Source organism: Abrus precatorius, unplaced genomic scaffold (genome assembly GCF_003935025.1).
Source record: "Abrus precatorius isolate BTA unplaced genomic scaffold, Abrus_2018 Scaffold10, whole genome shotgun sequence".
Classification (NCBI taxonomy): domain Eukaryota; kingdom Viridiplantae; phylum Streptophyta; class Magnoliopsida; order Fabales; family Fabaceae; genus Abrus; species Abrus precatorius.
In genome coordinates, this window is record NW_020874292.1 from 755,105 (window position 1) to 772,148 (window position 17,044).

At 24.9% G+C, this 17,044-nt stretch overlaps 2 protein-coding genes across 2 annotated transcripts; both read left to right on the top strand.

Annotated features, from left to right (window-relative positions):
* Nucleotides 1-6,992: 6,992 nt before the first annotated feature.
* LOC113866813 (probable fucosyltransferase 8) lies at nt 6,993-8,751 on the top strand. The gene is made up of 2 exons (XM_027501616.1): nt 6,993-7,236; nt 7,334-8,751. Exons 1-2 carry the CDS (start codon nt 6,993-6,995, stop codon nt 8,749-8,751), a joined length of 1,662 nt encoding a protein of 553 aa, XP_027357417.1.
* A 4,708-nt stretch (nt 8,752-13,459) lies between these two features.
* LOC113866824 (galactoside 2-alpha-L-fucosyltransferase-like) lies at nt 13,460-15,047 on the top strand. The gene is made up of 2 exons (XM_027501625.1): nt 13,460-13,535; nt 13,633-15,047. Exons 1-2 carry the CDS (start codon nt 13,460-13,462, stop codon nt 15,045-15,047), a joined length of 1,491 nt encoding a protein of 496 aa, XP_027357426.1.
* Nucleotides 15,048-17,044: the final 1,997 nt, after the last annotated feature.

The window sequence follows — 17,044 nt, forward strand, 5'->3', positions numbered from 1 at the left end:
TAAATATACGATGTAAGTTATTATTTTTAAAAAATATTAAATAATATGTGAATGTAATCACTCTCTTTGTATGTGATCCATTTTTTGGATTGTTCAATTTGTTTTGATTTCTAGCATGAAGGATTCTTTAAAAATGTCTACATCATTGGAATTTAATCAAGTGCTCAGTAGTTCGAGGAAATATATGGGTGTGTGGGACTGAATTTTGAGTTAAAATTAAATTTGTTTAATTAATTTATGTAAAATCAATTTTTTAAATTCATTCAAACACTTTATCATTAAAAAGAAAATGCAAAATGTACAATAAAAAAGGCAGCAAGACTTGATAACTTATTTGAGATCAGTTTCCGAATCTATTAAATGTTTAGTCATATGTTATGACAATTAGAATGAACATCGGAATAGAAGAATTCAAATAATTCTAAATGTTCTAAGAATAAATTTAAATTATTAGATGGCACTATTCTTATTCTAGATATATTTGATTCAGGTTATACACATTGAGAGAGATGTAATAATTTGATTTATTCTTAATTGTTGAGTCAAAATGATTTGAAGAAACAATTTTCTGAAAGAGATAAGGTTTGAATTATAGAACTTTGTGCATTTAAACAAAAAGTATCTATTTGTTATGAATTACTTCATGGAACTCAAGTCACTTTGGGAAGAATTAGAGAATTTTAGACTATTACCATCTTACACTTATACAGTCAAGCGTGGATGCAATGATTTACAAGCAGAAAGAGAATTTAGAGACAAAGATTGTATTATGCAATTTGGAATGGGATCATTTCCTCCTTTGAATTGAGTATTCTTCATGGTAATTCCATATAAAAATAAAATAGTTTAATTCTAAAAATTAAACTATATGTTGTTATTGGAGTAGTGGATAAAAACCATTTTATGAAGGTAAAATAAAAAAGATGTGTACATATTGTGGAAAATCATGCCACTCTATATGAACTTGTTATTAAAATCATGAATTTTCATAAGAATCAAAGTTTAAAGATAATTTATTTTAATAACGCTAATGTCGATAAAGAGAAAGCAAGAATTGGTGATGATTAATTCATAAAAGACTCTTAGCCCTTCTTTTATAGCATATCAAAATCAATGGAGATACTTAGCTAATCAAACTAATCAAATTTGTTCAATATTCAACTAAACTTAGAATACATAATATAGTTTATGTCTCTTTTGTATTTTTGTTGACTCTAAGTCTTAGGTATTAGACTGAGGAGCAACTAATTATATTTTTAATTCAATTGATTGGTTGACTTCCTACAAAAGAATTAATCTAGTTTTTGTAAAACTACCGAATGGAAGCATTATTATTGCAAACTTAAGTGGCGCTATACATAATCAATGAATTGATATCGGTGAATATATTGTTTATTCTTTAATTTAATTTTAATTCTTAACTTGACTTAACATGATTAGTTTGGGTTAGCTACATAATTATGTATGCTACCTAAAGTTGGAGTTTACCGCTCATGATAAGTTTTACATATACATTTCATTATTAGTTTTGTTTCTATTCCAAACTGTGACTTGTAACCTTTTCATTTTGGTCATTCTCTACTAATAAGCTTGTTATATTTTTAATTTTTTTTTCATTCAAATAAATAAAGATAAAGTTTATAATATATGTTAATTTGCTAAGCAAATAAGGTTTTAATTCCATTCTAATCTCAATAAAGCATCTCAAATTTTTGAATTAGTATTATGGATATTTGGGACCATTTCATGTGAGTTTCTTACATAATCTTAGATTGTTTTTTAAGAATTGTGTATGATTACAATTTTTTTCACTTAAACTGTGTTATCAAAAAATAAGTCTAAAGTACATCTATATGTTTAACAATTTGTTGATTTGGCTAAAAGACAATTTAATAGCTTAATTAAATCTATCTAAAGTGACAATGGGCAAGAGTTTATTATGGTCTAATATCATCTCAACAAAGAAATTGACCATCAAACAAATTGTGTTAAAACTCTCCAATAGAATGAACAAGTTGAATGCAAGAATTAATCCATTCTCATGTTGTTTATCTAATGAATTACGTTTCCTCATATTTTTCAGACAACAAACCACTTTATCATCTATTACATGGTACATTGTCATGTCTTGATGAGCTCAAGATATTTGATTGCTTATGCTATATCTCTATCTCTTGGATAAATAAGTTCAAGTTTACTCTAAGGACATATAAGCATTGGTTAACATTGATACAAGATGTGTTGTGATAATACATAGACATTAGCTGACATTGATGTAAAGTTTGTCGTAATAACACATTGCATTGATGCAATATGTGTAGTGATAACACATAGACAGTGTCTATCGTTGATGTAATGTATGTGGTATATTCTTTATGGTAGAGTCTAATAATTCTTTTGAACTATGATGGTTGATATAAACAATGGAAGTAAAAGATGTGTTTATTTCAATTAAAGAGGATATTATTGGAGTTTGTTGAAATAAAGTATTTTAGAACAACTCCCACATTGCGTAGGTTTGTAAAGAAATAGGGATGTCAAGATAACTATTGTATTGTACACTCCAAGTGTGTTTGTTTCTCTTTCTTCCCTACCATGACAAGTCTTTGTGAAATGCTTTGATGAGAAGAAAAAAGAAGACATTTAATAGACCTTCTTGACCTAATCCTAGACATTCTAAGATCTTTTTTTTAAACTTACACTTATTTCAAGTCAATTGATAGATAAATAGACGTATCTCATTGCACTAATCAGCGTTTGTAGTGACTAAGAGGGTTAAAGACTAGAAAGTGAGTTATTTATCAGTCAAATATTCTATCTTCTTATGATTAGATCCAATTTCCTAGTCCCTGTAGAAAGGAAAAACAATTTCACGTTCTTCCATTCAGTAAGAAAGGATTTAAATTTTTTTATTAATTGCAATTTTCTCTAGACCCCTAAAAAAAATGAAAAAAAAGGCTTATATGGTACAATCCTACTGTATCCCTGTTTTTCTTTTTCTATTAAGATCAACCTTTTTTCAAATATATAACACGAGTTTTGACAATGCAAATAGTTGGACTCTCATGTCAATCCAATGAATCATCCTTTCCACGGAAGTAAATCTTTGTCTACTAGCCAAAAAGGAAGCTTCAAATTCGGTCTTGCTAGGACATGTATTTTTATTACTATTAAATTGAAGTAATTAATAGTGGAGTCATCATTATCCTTCTTGTGGTGATAAATCTTGTTTGTGTTCTTAAGAAAATGAATTTATCCAATTTTTAGGTCTTGAAGGGGCAAGGAAACACATAAACTCTTGAACTAAAATGAAAAAAAAATATATGTAACTATAATTAGTTCAAAAATGGTAAGATCTTTAGCAAAAAAATACAAGAAGAGGGATTGATCCGTATCATCTTGACTTAGTTCTAGTTTTGTATATTTTTTTAAAGAAAATCAAGTTAGGTTCTTTTCCTACCCATATCAAATAGAACATGTTAAGATAAATTTTTTACATGGAAAACCCACTTTTCTTAATTTAGAAAAATTGTACAGTTTTATGAAATCATGTGTTATTGCTTGAATCCATAGTCAATTTTACTTTCTATAAGAGCAATTATTGACAATTAAATCTAATTTTTCTCATAATTTTTTTTTCTTAATAAAGTAAAAGAAAAGAAGGTTTGACTCTAAATTATTTAATAATAGTGACGTTTAGTTTATTGACCCTTTGCCATAGGATTAATCAATTTTATTTTTTGATGGAGACAAGAGGTATAACACAATGTAAATTGTTACCTTGATGTAGTGAAAGTCATAAGCTTAAGTCTAATTATCTTTAAACTCAACGAAAGTTTTTCTATTTTCATGTCGTAATCAAATAATAATTGAGAATGGATAAGAGACTTGTAAGATTAACACAAGGGGGACTAAATTTTTTGGAGTGAATTCCATACAAAAATGAAGTGCATAGTTTTAAAGTTATGCTTTAAAATGAAAGAGAACTGTGAATCATAAAGATTCATAGAGAGTTTGATCCTAACTCAGAATGAACACTGGCAAAATGCCTTACATATACAAGTTAAATAAGATGTAGTGTTTTTAATGATGAACGAGTGAGTAACGCATATGAACTTGTCCTTAAAAGAAAATAAAAAATATTTTAAATTAATATTTTATCTTATAGTAAATAATACATTAAAAAGTCTTCAATTTTAAATTAATTATTGCATAATTATTTTTAATTTAAATAAAATTATTTATAGTAAAAATACTTATAGTATAAAAAATCAATTATTAAATAATATTTTTTCACAATAATTGATAATTTTAAAAATATTTAAAATAATATATTATTAATATTTTTCTTTAATTTTTTTTATATTAATACAGTCAATCTTATCTTGTAAAAGATGATTTGTGAAAATTTCTCTATTTTAAATTATTTATTATGAAACATTTTTGGTTGGATTTAAGAATAATAACAACTACTTTATTCAACTATCAATTTACTTTTTGAAATAATCAATGGTTTCATTAAATAGTGTGTTTCATTGGACATATCAAACATATTTTTTAATTTCAGATTTATATCTTTAATATGATATTTAATTTATTATTTAAAAGTTTACACTCAAATTATATAAATAAATTGACATATAAAATTATGTTAAGTTAAAATATTTTTAATTAAGTATTCTTATATTTTTATATAGTCACGTAATTTCTCTCACATTTACATTTAGTTTTTTTATTCAGTTTCGATTTGAATGTTAAACTTTTTATTTTAAAAATAATATTTATTTAATTTATTTTATTTAATATAATAAAATATTAATTATTATAATAAAAATATTGACTCTTTTAAAATTATTAAATTTAAAAAGGCATATAATATAATTTATTTTCTATTTAAAAATTATTTTAATTTAATAATATATTTATATTAATAGTTCACAAGAAATTCAATAATATAAATTCCTAACCACATACATTATAGATGAATTATTGATTTTGAGCTGTCAAAAATTGTAATAAGAACTACATTATTATTAATTACTCATATATGACACTTCAGCACTTTTAACAAGGATATTTAGTGAATTAATTTTTCTTACCATAAAAATTAATCAAACTAATTATTTTTGTAATATGTATGCATTAATACTAAGTGAAAACAAATATGAAATAAAAGAAGTCCTAATTTGACCATTTATCACTACAAATACTTTTTTAATGTATTATAAATTTATGACATATAACTATATTTTTTTAATTGATTTTAATGAATTATTTTTTTATCATAAAAATTGGTGACACTAGCTGTAATTGATTTATTTTAAAATATAATAAATTTACAAAAAATATAAAAAAATTTGACAAATCTTATGAAATAATATTTTTAAAATAATATATTATTAAAATTTATCTTCAATTCATTCTCAATTATTATAGTCAATGTAGAATCTTTATCTTATAATAAATGATAAAGTTGAAAAAGTCTTATAGTTTAAATTTAATATTATTTAAAAAAATTAGAAGAATTAAAAAGAAAAATAAATTAATGAATATAACAATTTTTATTGAACTATTTTATTTCTTCTTGAAATAATCAATTTGGTAATAGAATAGCGTGCTTCATTGTAATATTTGGAATATTAATTTTAAATGAATAATTATAAACTCTTGTACCATTTATGCTTATAAACCACCTTAATTATTAAATAAAATCGATATAAATACATTAACAGTGTAATTTTTTTACACTGTGACTTGATCATAAATTATCATATTAACAACAATTAATTTTTATAATTATTAATATAAATTATATTTTAATTAGTTGATACGTAAAAATCTTTACATTAACAAGGCATTAAATGTATATATTTTTTATTTAATATATTCATTATTAAGTAGTAGGAGAATGTTTAGAAAAAAATTGTTTAAAGATACAACAAACGTTTTGAAAATCATTGATTGTATTGGAAAACAAAGTTTAAAGTTTTATTGACATCCTAAAACGACAGTTAGTGTGTGTGTATATATATATATATATAGAAACAATCAATTTAAAATGGAAAATAATAAATGTATATTATTAATATATCTAAATTATAAATACAAGAGAAAAAAAAGGAATGAAACAAATCAGATTTACTAGAATTCTAAAAAGAATGTTTTTTGATACTACTCCCAACGAATCAGCATAGTAAGTACACTGGATTTCCTTTAAACAAAAAAGGTTATATAATATTCACACGGACAAGTGCTTCACAAATTTTGTTTTGAAACAGTCATTAGCAATACTTAATCTTCTAAAGGTATGTGGTTTTGCCCAACTTTGATCTCACTCTATCTAGGCTTTGATTTGTTTCATTTTTTCATTCTTTTGAAAATACAATAATATATTATTATTGGCTTTTGTTTGATTCATGCGTAGACACTGATTTATTCGTTTTTTATTTTCACCTAAAATTATATAAGTTTTATGAAGTATTTTAGTTGTGTTCTACATGTTTTATGGAATATATTCTTCTAATTCAACCAAATAAGCATTATTTAATTGTATGGCGATTTCTTCATTCTTAGATGTATGCTTACTGTAGTCAAAGTTGAGAACTTCAATTTGTTGGGCAAACTTTATTCTGGCTTTCCATGTAGGACATGTTAATCCTTTTCAGTCGATTAACAAAAAAAAGTCAAATAACAAACAATGTGATAAAAAGGTCCCCTTTCATCTCTTCATCGTATTTCTTGTCTTCTGATTTTTTGAGTTGGCTTTTGGCTCTACATTAATGTTGCTGTGCTGCTTTACAATTAGAATAAAGTCAAGAACATTTAATTGTTGTGTCTCTAACGTATACTTGAATTTTCTTATTGATGCTATTATATGTAATCTAATATTTTGAGAGAATGATTATGTGAATTCATCTTGGTCTTAGAAGGAGATAGTGCTTGCATATTAGTAGAGGTGAGGCACATTTATAAGTCACAGCAATCAAGTTACCATGGATTGGTTGGAGTTTAGTTCCAAAAGGATAGGAGCTTCTTTGGCCATCTTTGCCATAGCTTTCTCTCTAATCATACTAACACTCACCCCAAATTATGGTTATTTTGAGGAGTTTTTAAAAAGTAAGGTAATAAATGGAAAAGATCACAATGTTACAACAAAGGACATTGCTCCGGAAGAAATAACCCAAAAAGTCAATGATAAAGCAAAAGAAGACAAGAATTTTACAGGGTCAAATGAAGGTAATATCAATTTCTATGTCTGGTTTTAAACAAGTAATATGTGGTGATTTTTCTTTTTTATCCTTTAAAAAATTTTTTAAAATATCTGAATCTGCAGGTTCAAAAACTAATGCTTCTGAGAGATTCGATGGACTAATAGTCCTTTCAAGATTTGATGAAGGGTCATGTTTAAGCAGATTTAAATCCTACTTATATCACAGAGCATCCCCTCATAAACCCTCTCCATATCTCATATCCAAACTACGCAACTATGAAGATCTTCACCAGAGTTGTGGACCAAATACTGCACCTTACAACAGGACCATGACAATGCTCCAAAAACATAGGACCAATGCTACCTATGAATGTAACTACGTTGTGTGGACCACTTCAGATGGCTTAGGGAACAGAATAGTGAGCATGGTTTCAGCATTTCTCTATGCAATCCTAACAGATCGAGTCCTACTTGTGGAATTTAAGGATGATATGGTTGGTCTATTTTGTGAACCATTTCCGAATTCATCATGGATATTACCCAAGGACTTCCCTTTTAGAAAAAACAAAGGACATGTTAGAACATATGATAGCATCTTAAAGAAACACAAGGAAAACAATTCAAAGGAGATTTTACCATCAGTTCTGAATTTGATGTTAAGACATACCCCTGAAGATCATGAAAGGTTTCTCCGATGCGATGATAGCCAACATCTTCTACAAGAAGTTCCTTTCTTGTTTTTGTGCTCAAATCAATATTTTGTACCTTCTCTTTTCATGGTTCCATCCTTCAGTCAAGAGCTAAGTAAAATGTTCCCTAAGAAAGACACTGTCTTTCACCATTTGGGACGCTACCTCTTTCACCCTTCAAATGAGGCATGGGGACCGATTAGCAGATTCTATGAAGCATATTTAGCCAAAGCTGATGAGAGGATTGGCATCCAAATAAGAGTATTTAACCCTCATGAAAGCCCATATCAAACCGTGATGAATCAGGTTTTAAATTGCACCCTAAAGAATAATATACTACCCAACATTAGCACTGAAGATTCAAAACATTTTGCCGTGAAGAATCGGACTTTGAAGTCTGTTCTTGTAGCATCTCTTTATCCAATGTATGGTGAGAACTTGAGGACTACGTATTTGACAAGACCAACTGTTTCTGGGGACGTGGTAAGTGTTCATCAGCCAAGTCATGAAGGGCATCAAAAGTTTAATGATAAGAAGCATAACTTGAAGGCGTGGTCAGAAATGTATCTATTAAGTTTATGTGATGTTTTGGTGACTAGCTCTGCTTCAACTTTTGGGTATGTGGCTCAAAGTTTGAGAGGCCTGAAACCATGGGTTCTGCATAACTTGCAAAACCAGAAAATCCAGAATCCTCAATGTGTGAGAGACTTCTCTATGGAACCTTGTTATCATTTTCCTCCTAAACTTGATTGCATGGGAAAGCCCATAGATGATATTGGTAAAGCTTTTCCATATATAAGGAGATGTCAAGATTATGAAATTGGTGTTAAGTTGGTAAACGATTATGAGTAACTATTTTTGTTCAAGATCTAACTTTACATTTAGAGTAAGATGTTAGTTTTTTAAAAATTTAATTTTTTATTCCTTATTTTTGTAAATAAGTTTTCCAAAAATCGTTTTTATTTTTCATACAGTCACTCTATTAGTATTTTGTTATTTCTCTTTGATGTTTATTTATGTAATACTTAATTTTATCTGTAAACTATAACATATAATTAATGTGAATAATGATATTATATTTATATCTTTATTTTTTATATATTTTTAAATCTTAATTTTAAAAGTCTTAACTTTATAATTTTAAATTTCATTAAAAAATATAAAAGAGGCAGTATCGTTAATGACAAATTTTGTTTATGAACTAAATAAAAATAAATAAATAACAATTATCGGGCTAAAGAAAAAAATATATATTTAAAAGATTAAAACATTATTTATCATTAGTCATAACTTATTTTGTATTATATTATATTTTATTATATATTTTATAATTTTAAATGGTTGTTTTACAATTTTAAATAGAAGTTTACTACGGTATTTATAAATCTTTAAAAGATATTTTATATTTTCTTTAATTTGATGGTTGTGATTTCTTAAATATTTTAAAAATTTTAAAATATTTATATATTTTTAAAATAAATTAATAATTTTTACTATTTATATATATATATATATATTTAATATAAATTAACGGAAATAATTATTTCACATGTGAGAAGATATAAGAATATCCTCTTGATTTATAAAGTATGGTAAAAATTATCTTTTAAATTTTATTAATGAGTTTAACACTAACCCTTTTTAAAAATTGGAAAAAAAAATCTTGTTACCCTAATTTCTTAACTTCTTAAGTATCTAAAAAGCAATATTTTTATTAAAAGGGTATCTATTATATTAAAGATATAAAATATAAAAAAATATGTTTTTATAAAAAATATTACTTTCAATTATTTAAATTTAGTTTTAAAAATTAAGATTTTTAACTTAATAACTTCAATAGAGCACGTAGCCCTTTAAACATATTCTGTAACACATTTATCAACTTTCTATATATAATTTGAGCACTAAATTTTTTTAGCAAAAGCAGTATTATTTAATAATTTTTCAAATCAGAACATTTTAAGCAATTGATTTTGACTTTTATCATTTCAAGTAATAGTTTTGTAGATTAAGAATTTATTTTAATTTAATATGAAATTAAATAAAATTGAATTTTTAATAATTTTTAATTTTAAAATTTATTTTTTTATTAATATAATGTTTACTGTTTAAGAAATTGTACTCACAAATTATATATGGAAATTGATATATAAAGTTATATTAAAGGAAGTGTTTTCAGGTAAGTGTTATTATTTTTTACATTATGCTACGTGATTTATCTCACATTAAATATATAGTTTTTTTTATTTTTATTTAAATCTCAAAATTTTAAATTTATCTCTTTAACTTAATCGTATTTAATATAGTAAATAATTAAATATTATAAATGTTTAATAGTTTAACATTTTGACCAATGACAATAAGCATATTAAAGAGGATATTATTAATATTTATGTTCAAAATTTTTTTATTTCAAATTTATTATTAAATGGTCTTATCTAGATTGAATAATATTATTTTCAGTGAAGATATTTGTACTATAAATAAATAAAATATTATTATACAATATTTTTTTCAAATAATTAATTATTTTAAAATATATTCAAAATAGTATATTATTAATGTTTCTATTCAAAATTTTCTATATTAATATAGTCAATGTAGGATCTTATAGGTTGAAAAGTCCTCTATTTTGAATTATTTGTTATGTAATATTTTTTTTACCGGAATTAAGAATAATAATAACTAATTTAATAAACTACCATTTTACTTCTTGAAATAGTCAATCGTGTCATTAAATAGTGTGTTTCATTGTAGATATCAAACGTATTTTTTTAATTTAAAATTTATATCTTTAATATAATATTTAATTTATTATTTAACTCAAATTTTATATATAGAAGTTGATATATAAAAATATAAAATTATAATAAGTGAAAATATTTTTAATTAAGTATTATTATATTTTCATATAGTCACCTAATCTCTCTCACATTTAATATTTAATTCTTATATTCAATTTTTTGATTTGAATGTTAAATTTTTTTGCTTTTAAAAATTATATCTATTTAACTTAGTTGTATTCAATATAATAAATGCTAATTATTATCATAAAAATATTACCTCTTTTAAACTTTATTAAATTTAAAATCGCATATAATTTAATTTATTTTCTATTTATATATATATATATATATATATAATATATTTCACAAAAATTCAATAGTATAAATTCCTAACGACATGCATTATAGATAAATTATTGATTATGATTTCTTAAAAATTGTAATAAGAACTACATTAATATTAATTACTGATATGATATTTCTTGTAAAAATTTATTTTTAATTATTCATAACAAAATAAAATACTCGTTATTATACATATTTTTAGCTTGTTTTTTTTGTTCTAGTTATAAGAAACAATAAGAACTAACCATTAAAATAACTTAGCCATCATCCAACTATTATAATAACTACAGCATTCTAGTGAATTATTTTTTTCTTACCATAAAAATTAATCAAACTAATGAATTTTTTAATATGTATGCATTAATACTAGCTGAAAAAAGAAGTACTGACCATTAATTACTATAAATAATTTTTAGATGCATTATAAATTTATGACATAGAACTATTTTTTTATTGATTTTGATAAATTACTTGTTTATTTCTTATCATCAAAATTGGAGAGCCAGCTGTAATTGATTAACTTTTAAAATATAATTAATTTACAAAAATAAATTAAAAAATTGACCAAGTATATGAAAGAATATTTTTAAAAGTATATTATTAAAATTTGTCGTCAAACCATTCTCAGTTATTATAGTCAATGTAGAATCTTTATCTCATAATAAATGATACGTTGAAAAGGTCTTCTCTGATAATAATTTTTCAGAAGAATTGAAAAAAAAAAAAACAATGAATATAATATTTTTTATTGAACTATTTTTTCTTCTTGAAATAATTAATTTGGTCATAGAATAGTTTGCTTCATTGTACAATATGGAATATTAATTTTAAATGAATAATTATAAACTCTGGTACCATTTATGCTTATAAACCATCTTAATTATTATATAAAATTGATATAAATACAATGACAGTTAATTTTTTTTACACTGTGACTTAATCATAAATTTTCATATTAGCAATAATTAATTTTTATAATTATTAATATAAAAATAATATCTAAAATATATTTTAATTAGATGATAACGTAAAAATCATTACACTAACAGGGAATTAAAATTAAACTCTTATTATATTGAGAAAGTATTAAACAAATTTTAAAATTTTTATGATAAGAAATGTATATAGTTTTTAATTTAATATTTGATTTACTAAGTAGTAGGAGAATGTTTAGAAAAAATTGTTTAAAGATACTACAAACTTTCTTAAAAATCATGGATTGAATTCGAAAACAAAGTTTAAAGTTTTATTGGGATCTTAAAACGGCACTTAATATAAAAATGTATATATTTTTTCTTAGTAACAATCAATATAAAATGGAGAATAATAAATGTATATTATTAATACTTTTAAATTATAAAAACAAGAGAAAAAAAAAAGAAAGGAAAGAACAAATCAGATTTAGTGAAATTCTAAAATAATGTTTTGATACTATTCCCAATGATCAGCATAGTAAGTATATTTAATATCCTTTAAACAAAAACAAATTATATATTATATACACAGACAAGTGCTACATAATTTTTTTTGAAAAAGTCATTTGCAAGACTTAATCTTCTACAGGTACGTGGTCTTGCCCAGCTTTGATCTCATTCTATTTAGGCTTTAATTTGTTTCATATTCTCATTCTTTTGAAAATAGAATGATAAAATATATTATTTTTTACTTCTGTTTGATCTACGCATAGACACTGATTTATTAGTTTTTATTTTTACCTAAAGTTATATAAATTTCATGAAGTATTTTTAGTTGTGGTCTACATGTTTTATGGAATATATTCTTACAATTCAACCAAATAAGCATTATGGCGATTTTTTAATTTTTAGATGTATGTGTATTGCAGTCAAAGTTGAGAACTTTAATTTGTTTTGACGGGCAAACTTTATTCAGGCTTTCCATGTAGGACATGTTAAGCCTTTTCTGTCGATTAACCAAAAAAATAAAGTCAAATAACAAATAATATGATAAAAGGACCCTCTTTCATCTCTTAATCGTATTTTTTGTCTTCTGATTTTTTGAGTTGGCTTTTGGCTCTACATTAATGTTGCTGTGCTGCTTTGCAATTAGAATAAAGTCAAGAACATATAATTGTTGTGTCTGTAACGTATACTTGAATTTTCTTATTGATGCTATTTTTTGTAATCTAAATATTTTGAGAGAATGATTATATGAATTCATCATAATCTTAGAAGGAGATAGTGATTGCAGATTACTACCATCAAAGGTGAGGCACATGTACAAGTCACAACAATCAAGTCAACATGAATTGGTTGGAGTTTAGTTCCAAAAGGATCAGAGTTTCCTTGACCATCTTTGCCTTAGTTTTCTCTCTAATCATACTAATGTTTACCTCAAATTTTGGTTATTTTGAGGATTTTTTAAAAAGTAAGGTACTGAATGGAAAATATCACAATGTTACAATAAAGGACATGGCTTTGGGAGAAAAATCTCAAAAAGTCACAGATAATGCAAAAGGGAATAAGAATCTTACAGAATCAACTGAAGGTAATATCAATTTCTATCTCTTGTTTTAAACAAGTAATATGTGTTGACTTTTCCTTTTCATCCTTTTAAAAAAAATCTAAAATATCTGAATTTGCAGGTTCAAAAAAAAATTCTTCTGAAACACTTGATGGACTAACAGTCCTTTCACGATTTGATCAAGGATCATGCTTAAGCAGATTTGAATCTTACTTATATCACAAAGCATCCCCTCATAAACCCTCTCCATATCTCATAGCCAAACTACGCAACTACGAAAATCTTCACAAGAGTTGTGGACCAAACACTAGACCTTACAACAGGACCATGGTGATGCTCCGAGAACATTGGACCAATTTTACCTATGAATGTAACTACGTTGTGTGGACAGCTTCAGATGGCTTAGGGAACAGAATGGTGAGCATGATTTCAGCATTCCTCTATGCAATCCTAACAGATCGAGTCCTACTTGTGGAATTTAAGGATGATATGGTTGATCTATTTTGTGAACCATTTCCCAATTCATCATGGTTATTACCCAAGAACTTTCCCTTTAGTAACGACAAAGGACATGTTGGAACATATGAAAGCATGTCAGAAAAACACAAGGAAAACAATTCAAAGGAGATTTTACCATCAGCTCTGAATTTGAAGATAAGACATACCCATGAAGATCATGAAAGGTTTCTCCGATGTGATGATACCCAACATCTTCTTCAAGAAGTTCCTCTCTTGTTTTTGTGTGCAAATCAATATTTTGTACCTTCTCTTTTCATGGTTCCATCCTTCAGCCAAGAGCTAAGCAAAATGTTCCCTAAGAAAGACACTGTCTTTCACCATTTGGGACGCTACCTCTTTCTCCCTTCAAATGAGGCATGGGGACCTATTCGCAGATTCTATCAAGCATATTTAGCCAGAGCAGATGAGAGAATTGGCATCCAAATAAGAGTATTCAGTCCCCATAAAACCCCATATCAAACAATTATGAATCAGATTTTAAATTGCACCCTGAAGAATAATATACTACCCAACATTAGCACCGAAGATTCAAAATATTTTGCAGTGCAAAATCAGACTTTGAAGTCTGTTCTTGTAGCATCTCTTTATCCAAAGTATGGTGAGAACCTTAGGACTATGTATTTGACAAGACCAACTGTTTCTGGGGATGTGATAAGTGTTTATCAGCCAAGTCATGAAGAGCATCAAAAGTTCAATGATAACAAGCATAACATGAAGGCGTGGACAGAAATATATCTATTAAGTTTATGTGATGTTTTGGTGACCAGCTCTTTTTCAACTTTTGGGTATGTGGCTCAAAGTTTGGGAGGCCTGAAACCTTGGGTTCTGCACAACTCACAAAACCAAAAAATCCAGAATCCTCAATGTGTGAGAGACTTCTCTGTGGACCCTTGTTTTCATTTTCCTCCTAAACTTGATTGCATGGGAAAGCCCATAGATGATATTGGTAAAGCTTTTCCATATATAAGGAGATGTCTAGATTATGAATGGGGTGTTAAGTTGGTCAACGATTATTAGTAACTATTTTGGTACAAGATACAACTTTATTTTTAAAATAAGATTTTAGTTCTTTAAATGTTTACGATTTTTTGCATTTGATTTCATTTTTTATTCTTAAATAAGCTTCTAAAAAATTGTTTTTACTTTTTGCTCTGTCACTTTAATATTTTGTTACTTTTCTCCTGTATTTACTTATATAATATATCACATAATTAATGTGAATAATTATAAGATATTTATATCTTTTTTCATATGTATTTTTTAATCTTAATTTCAAAAGTCTTAACTTTATAACTTTAAATTTTATTAAAAATAAAAAAATATATAATATTGTTAGACACATTTTGTTCATGTTATATCTGAATTAAATTATATAAACTAAATAAAAATAAATAAATAATAAATTATTAAAAGAAGAACAAAATAAAAAATAATTATCAAACTAAATAGAAAAATACATATTTTTAGAGGATTAAAACATTATTTATTATTATAACATTTTTATTATGTTCTATTTCATAAATTTAACTTAGGAGTAAAATTGACACATATTTTGTAACACTTCTATCATCTTAACTTATTAAAATGACAATTAAAATTCGAATACCTTTCTTTTACTCGTTCTAAAATAAATTCTTAAAAAATAGCAAGTCTTGAAGATCAAACAGTTATTATTTATAAAATCAAATGAAATGGTCAAACCTATATATTTCAAAATATAAGAAAAATTACAATTTTAACGAAAGCTAGACATCAATCATTTTTCAGTAAAGACGTGTGTATGAAGAGGAAATGAGATGATAAGAATCGAAGAGTTTTAGAATACACTCTTTAATATTCTTTTTAAACAATCTATTATTCGTTTAAATTTATTAAAATTATAAGTATTAATATGAGTTATTAAAATAAATTAATAATAAGACACATATCATTTTTATAACTTTTAATAAATTTAAATAATTAAAAAAATATATTTAAAAGAATATATCTAAAAGTATGTTACTTTTATTTTTCAATAAAGATTTACCTAATTACCAAAATTAAAGTAAAGTTGGTAGTTTGAACAATTTGTTTGTATGTAACCTTCGTATTTGACTGATTCCTTCAATCAAACTCTTCCTCTAAACTTGTTATTGCCAGTTTTACGTAACTCAATATTATATGATTATATGTTAATTTATGGCTTCACGTAAAGTATGATATTAAAAATACATATTTAATATCTTTAACTTGACTGTAATTTAATTATAATTAAATCAATTGTTGTTGAAGATATTTAGAATTCTACCTTATTTCTTAATTCAATTTAGTCTGAGTATCTTGAGTCAAGTTTGATTCCTGTCTTTTAAATAAAAATAAAATTATCAATGTTTCAAATATTGATCCAGAATCGGATCAAGAAAGTCATGCAACTTGAGATGCACATAATATATTAATACTCATTAGGTTATATTTTATCTTAATAAGCAAACTTGACTTAAGATTTTTTTTATTGACCCTTTTTATCTTATTTCATTTTTTTTATTCACTTTTTTTTTGCCATCCATTCTCTTGTTCGCGAGTTAAATATTATCATTTTAAAAAGAATAATATCTTTTGATAATATTTTATCAACCTTACATCGAAACTAAATTTGTTATTTATCTACATTTTATACATGTAAGCTTCCGTTTGAAAATAACATAATATCATCCTATTACTAAAAATGAAGTCATCTTATTGTAGAGAATGGATCAAAATCCAATGGAAACCAAAACTTGAAAAGTGCCCTCATTTGAGGATGAATATAAATGTTTTGACCAAAAAATATATACATTTAAATTAAGACTTAAGTAAATAATTAATCTCTAAAATGTCACTATTTTTAATATTGATCTCTATAAAAAAAATATATATTCAATTTTAATTCCTATTCCTACGTTTGATAATTTTAAATTCAATATTTTAAAGACTAAAAAAATTTGATATTTATAAAGACTAATATTAAAGCATTAGCACAATTGAAGCAGCTACAA

Bases quoted from the DNA above. Each gene is read 5' to 3' on its own strand.
- LOC113866813 (XM_027501616.1), top strand. From the start codon at position 6,993: ATGGATTGGTTGGAGTTTAGTTCCAAAAGGATAGGAGCTTCTTTGGCC. The intron at 7,237-7,333 runs GTAATATCAATT...CTGAATCTGCAG, and splicing joins TTTTACAGGGTCAAATGAAG to GTTCAAAAACTAATGCTTCT.
- LOC113866824 (XM_027501625.1), top strand. From the start codon at position 13,460: ATGGCTTTGGGAGAAAAATCTCAAAAAGTCACAGATAATGCAAAAGGG. The intron at 13,536-13,632 runs GTAATATCAATT...CTGAATTTGCAG, and splicing joins TCTTACAGAATCAACTGAAG to GTTCAAAAAAAAATTCTTCT.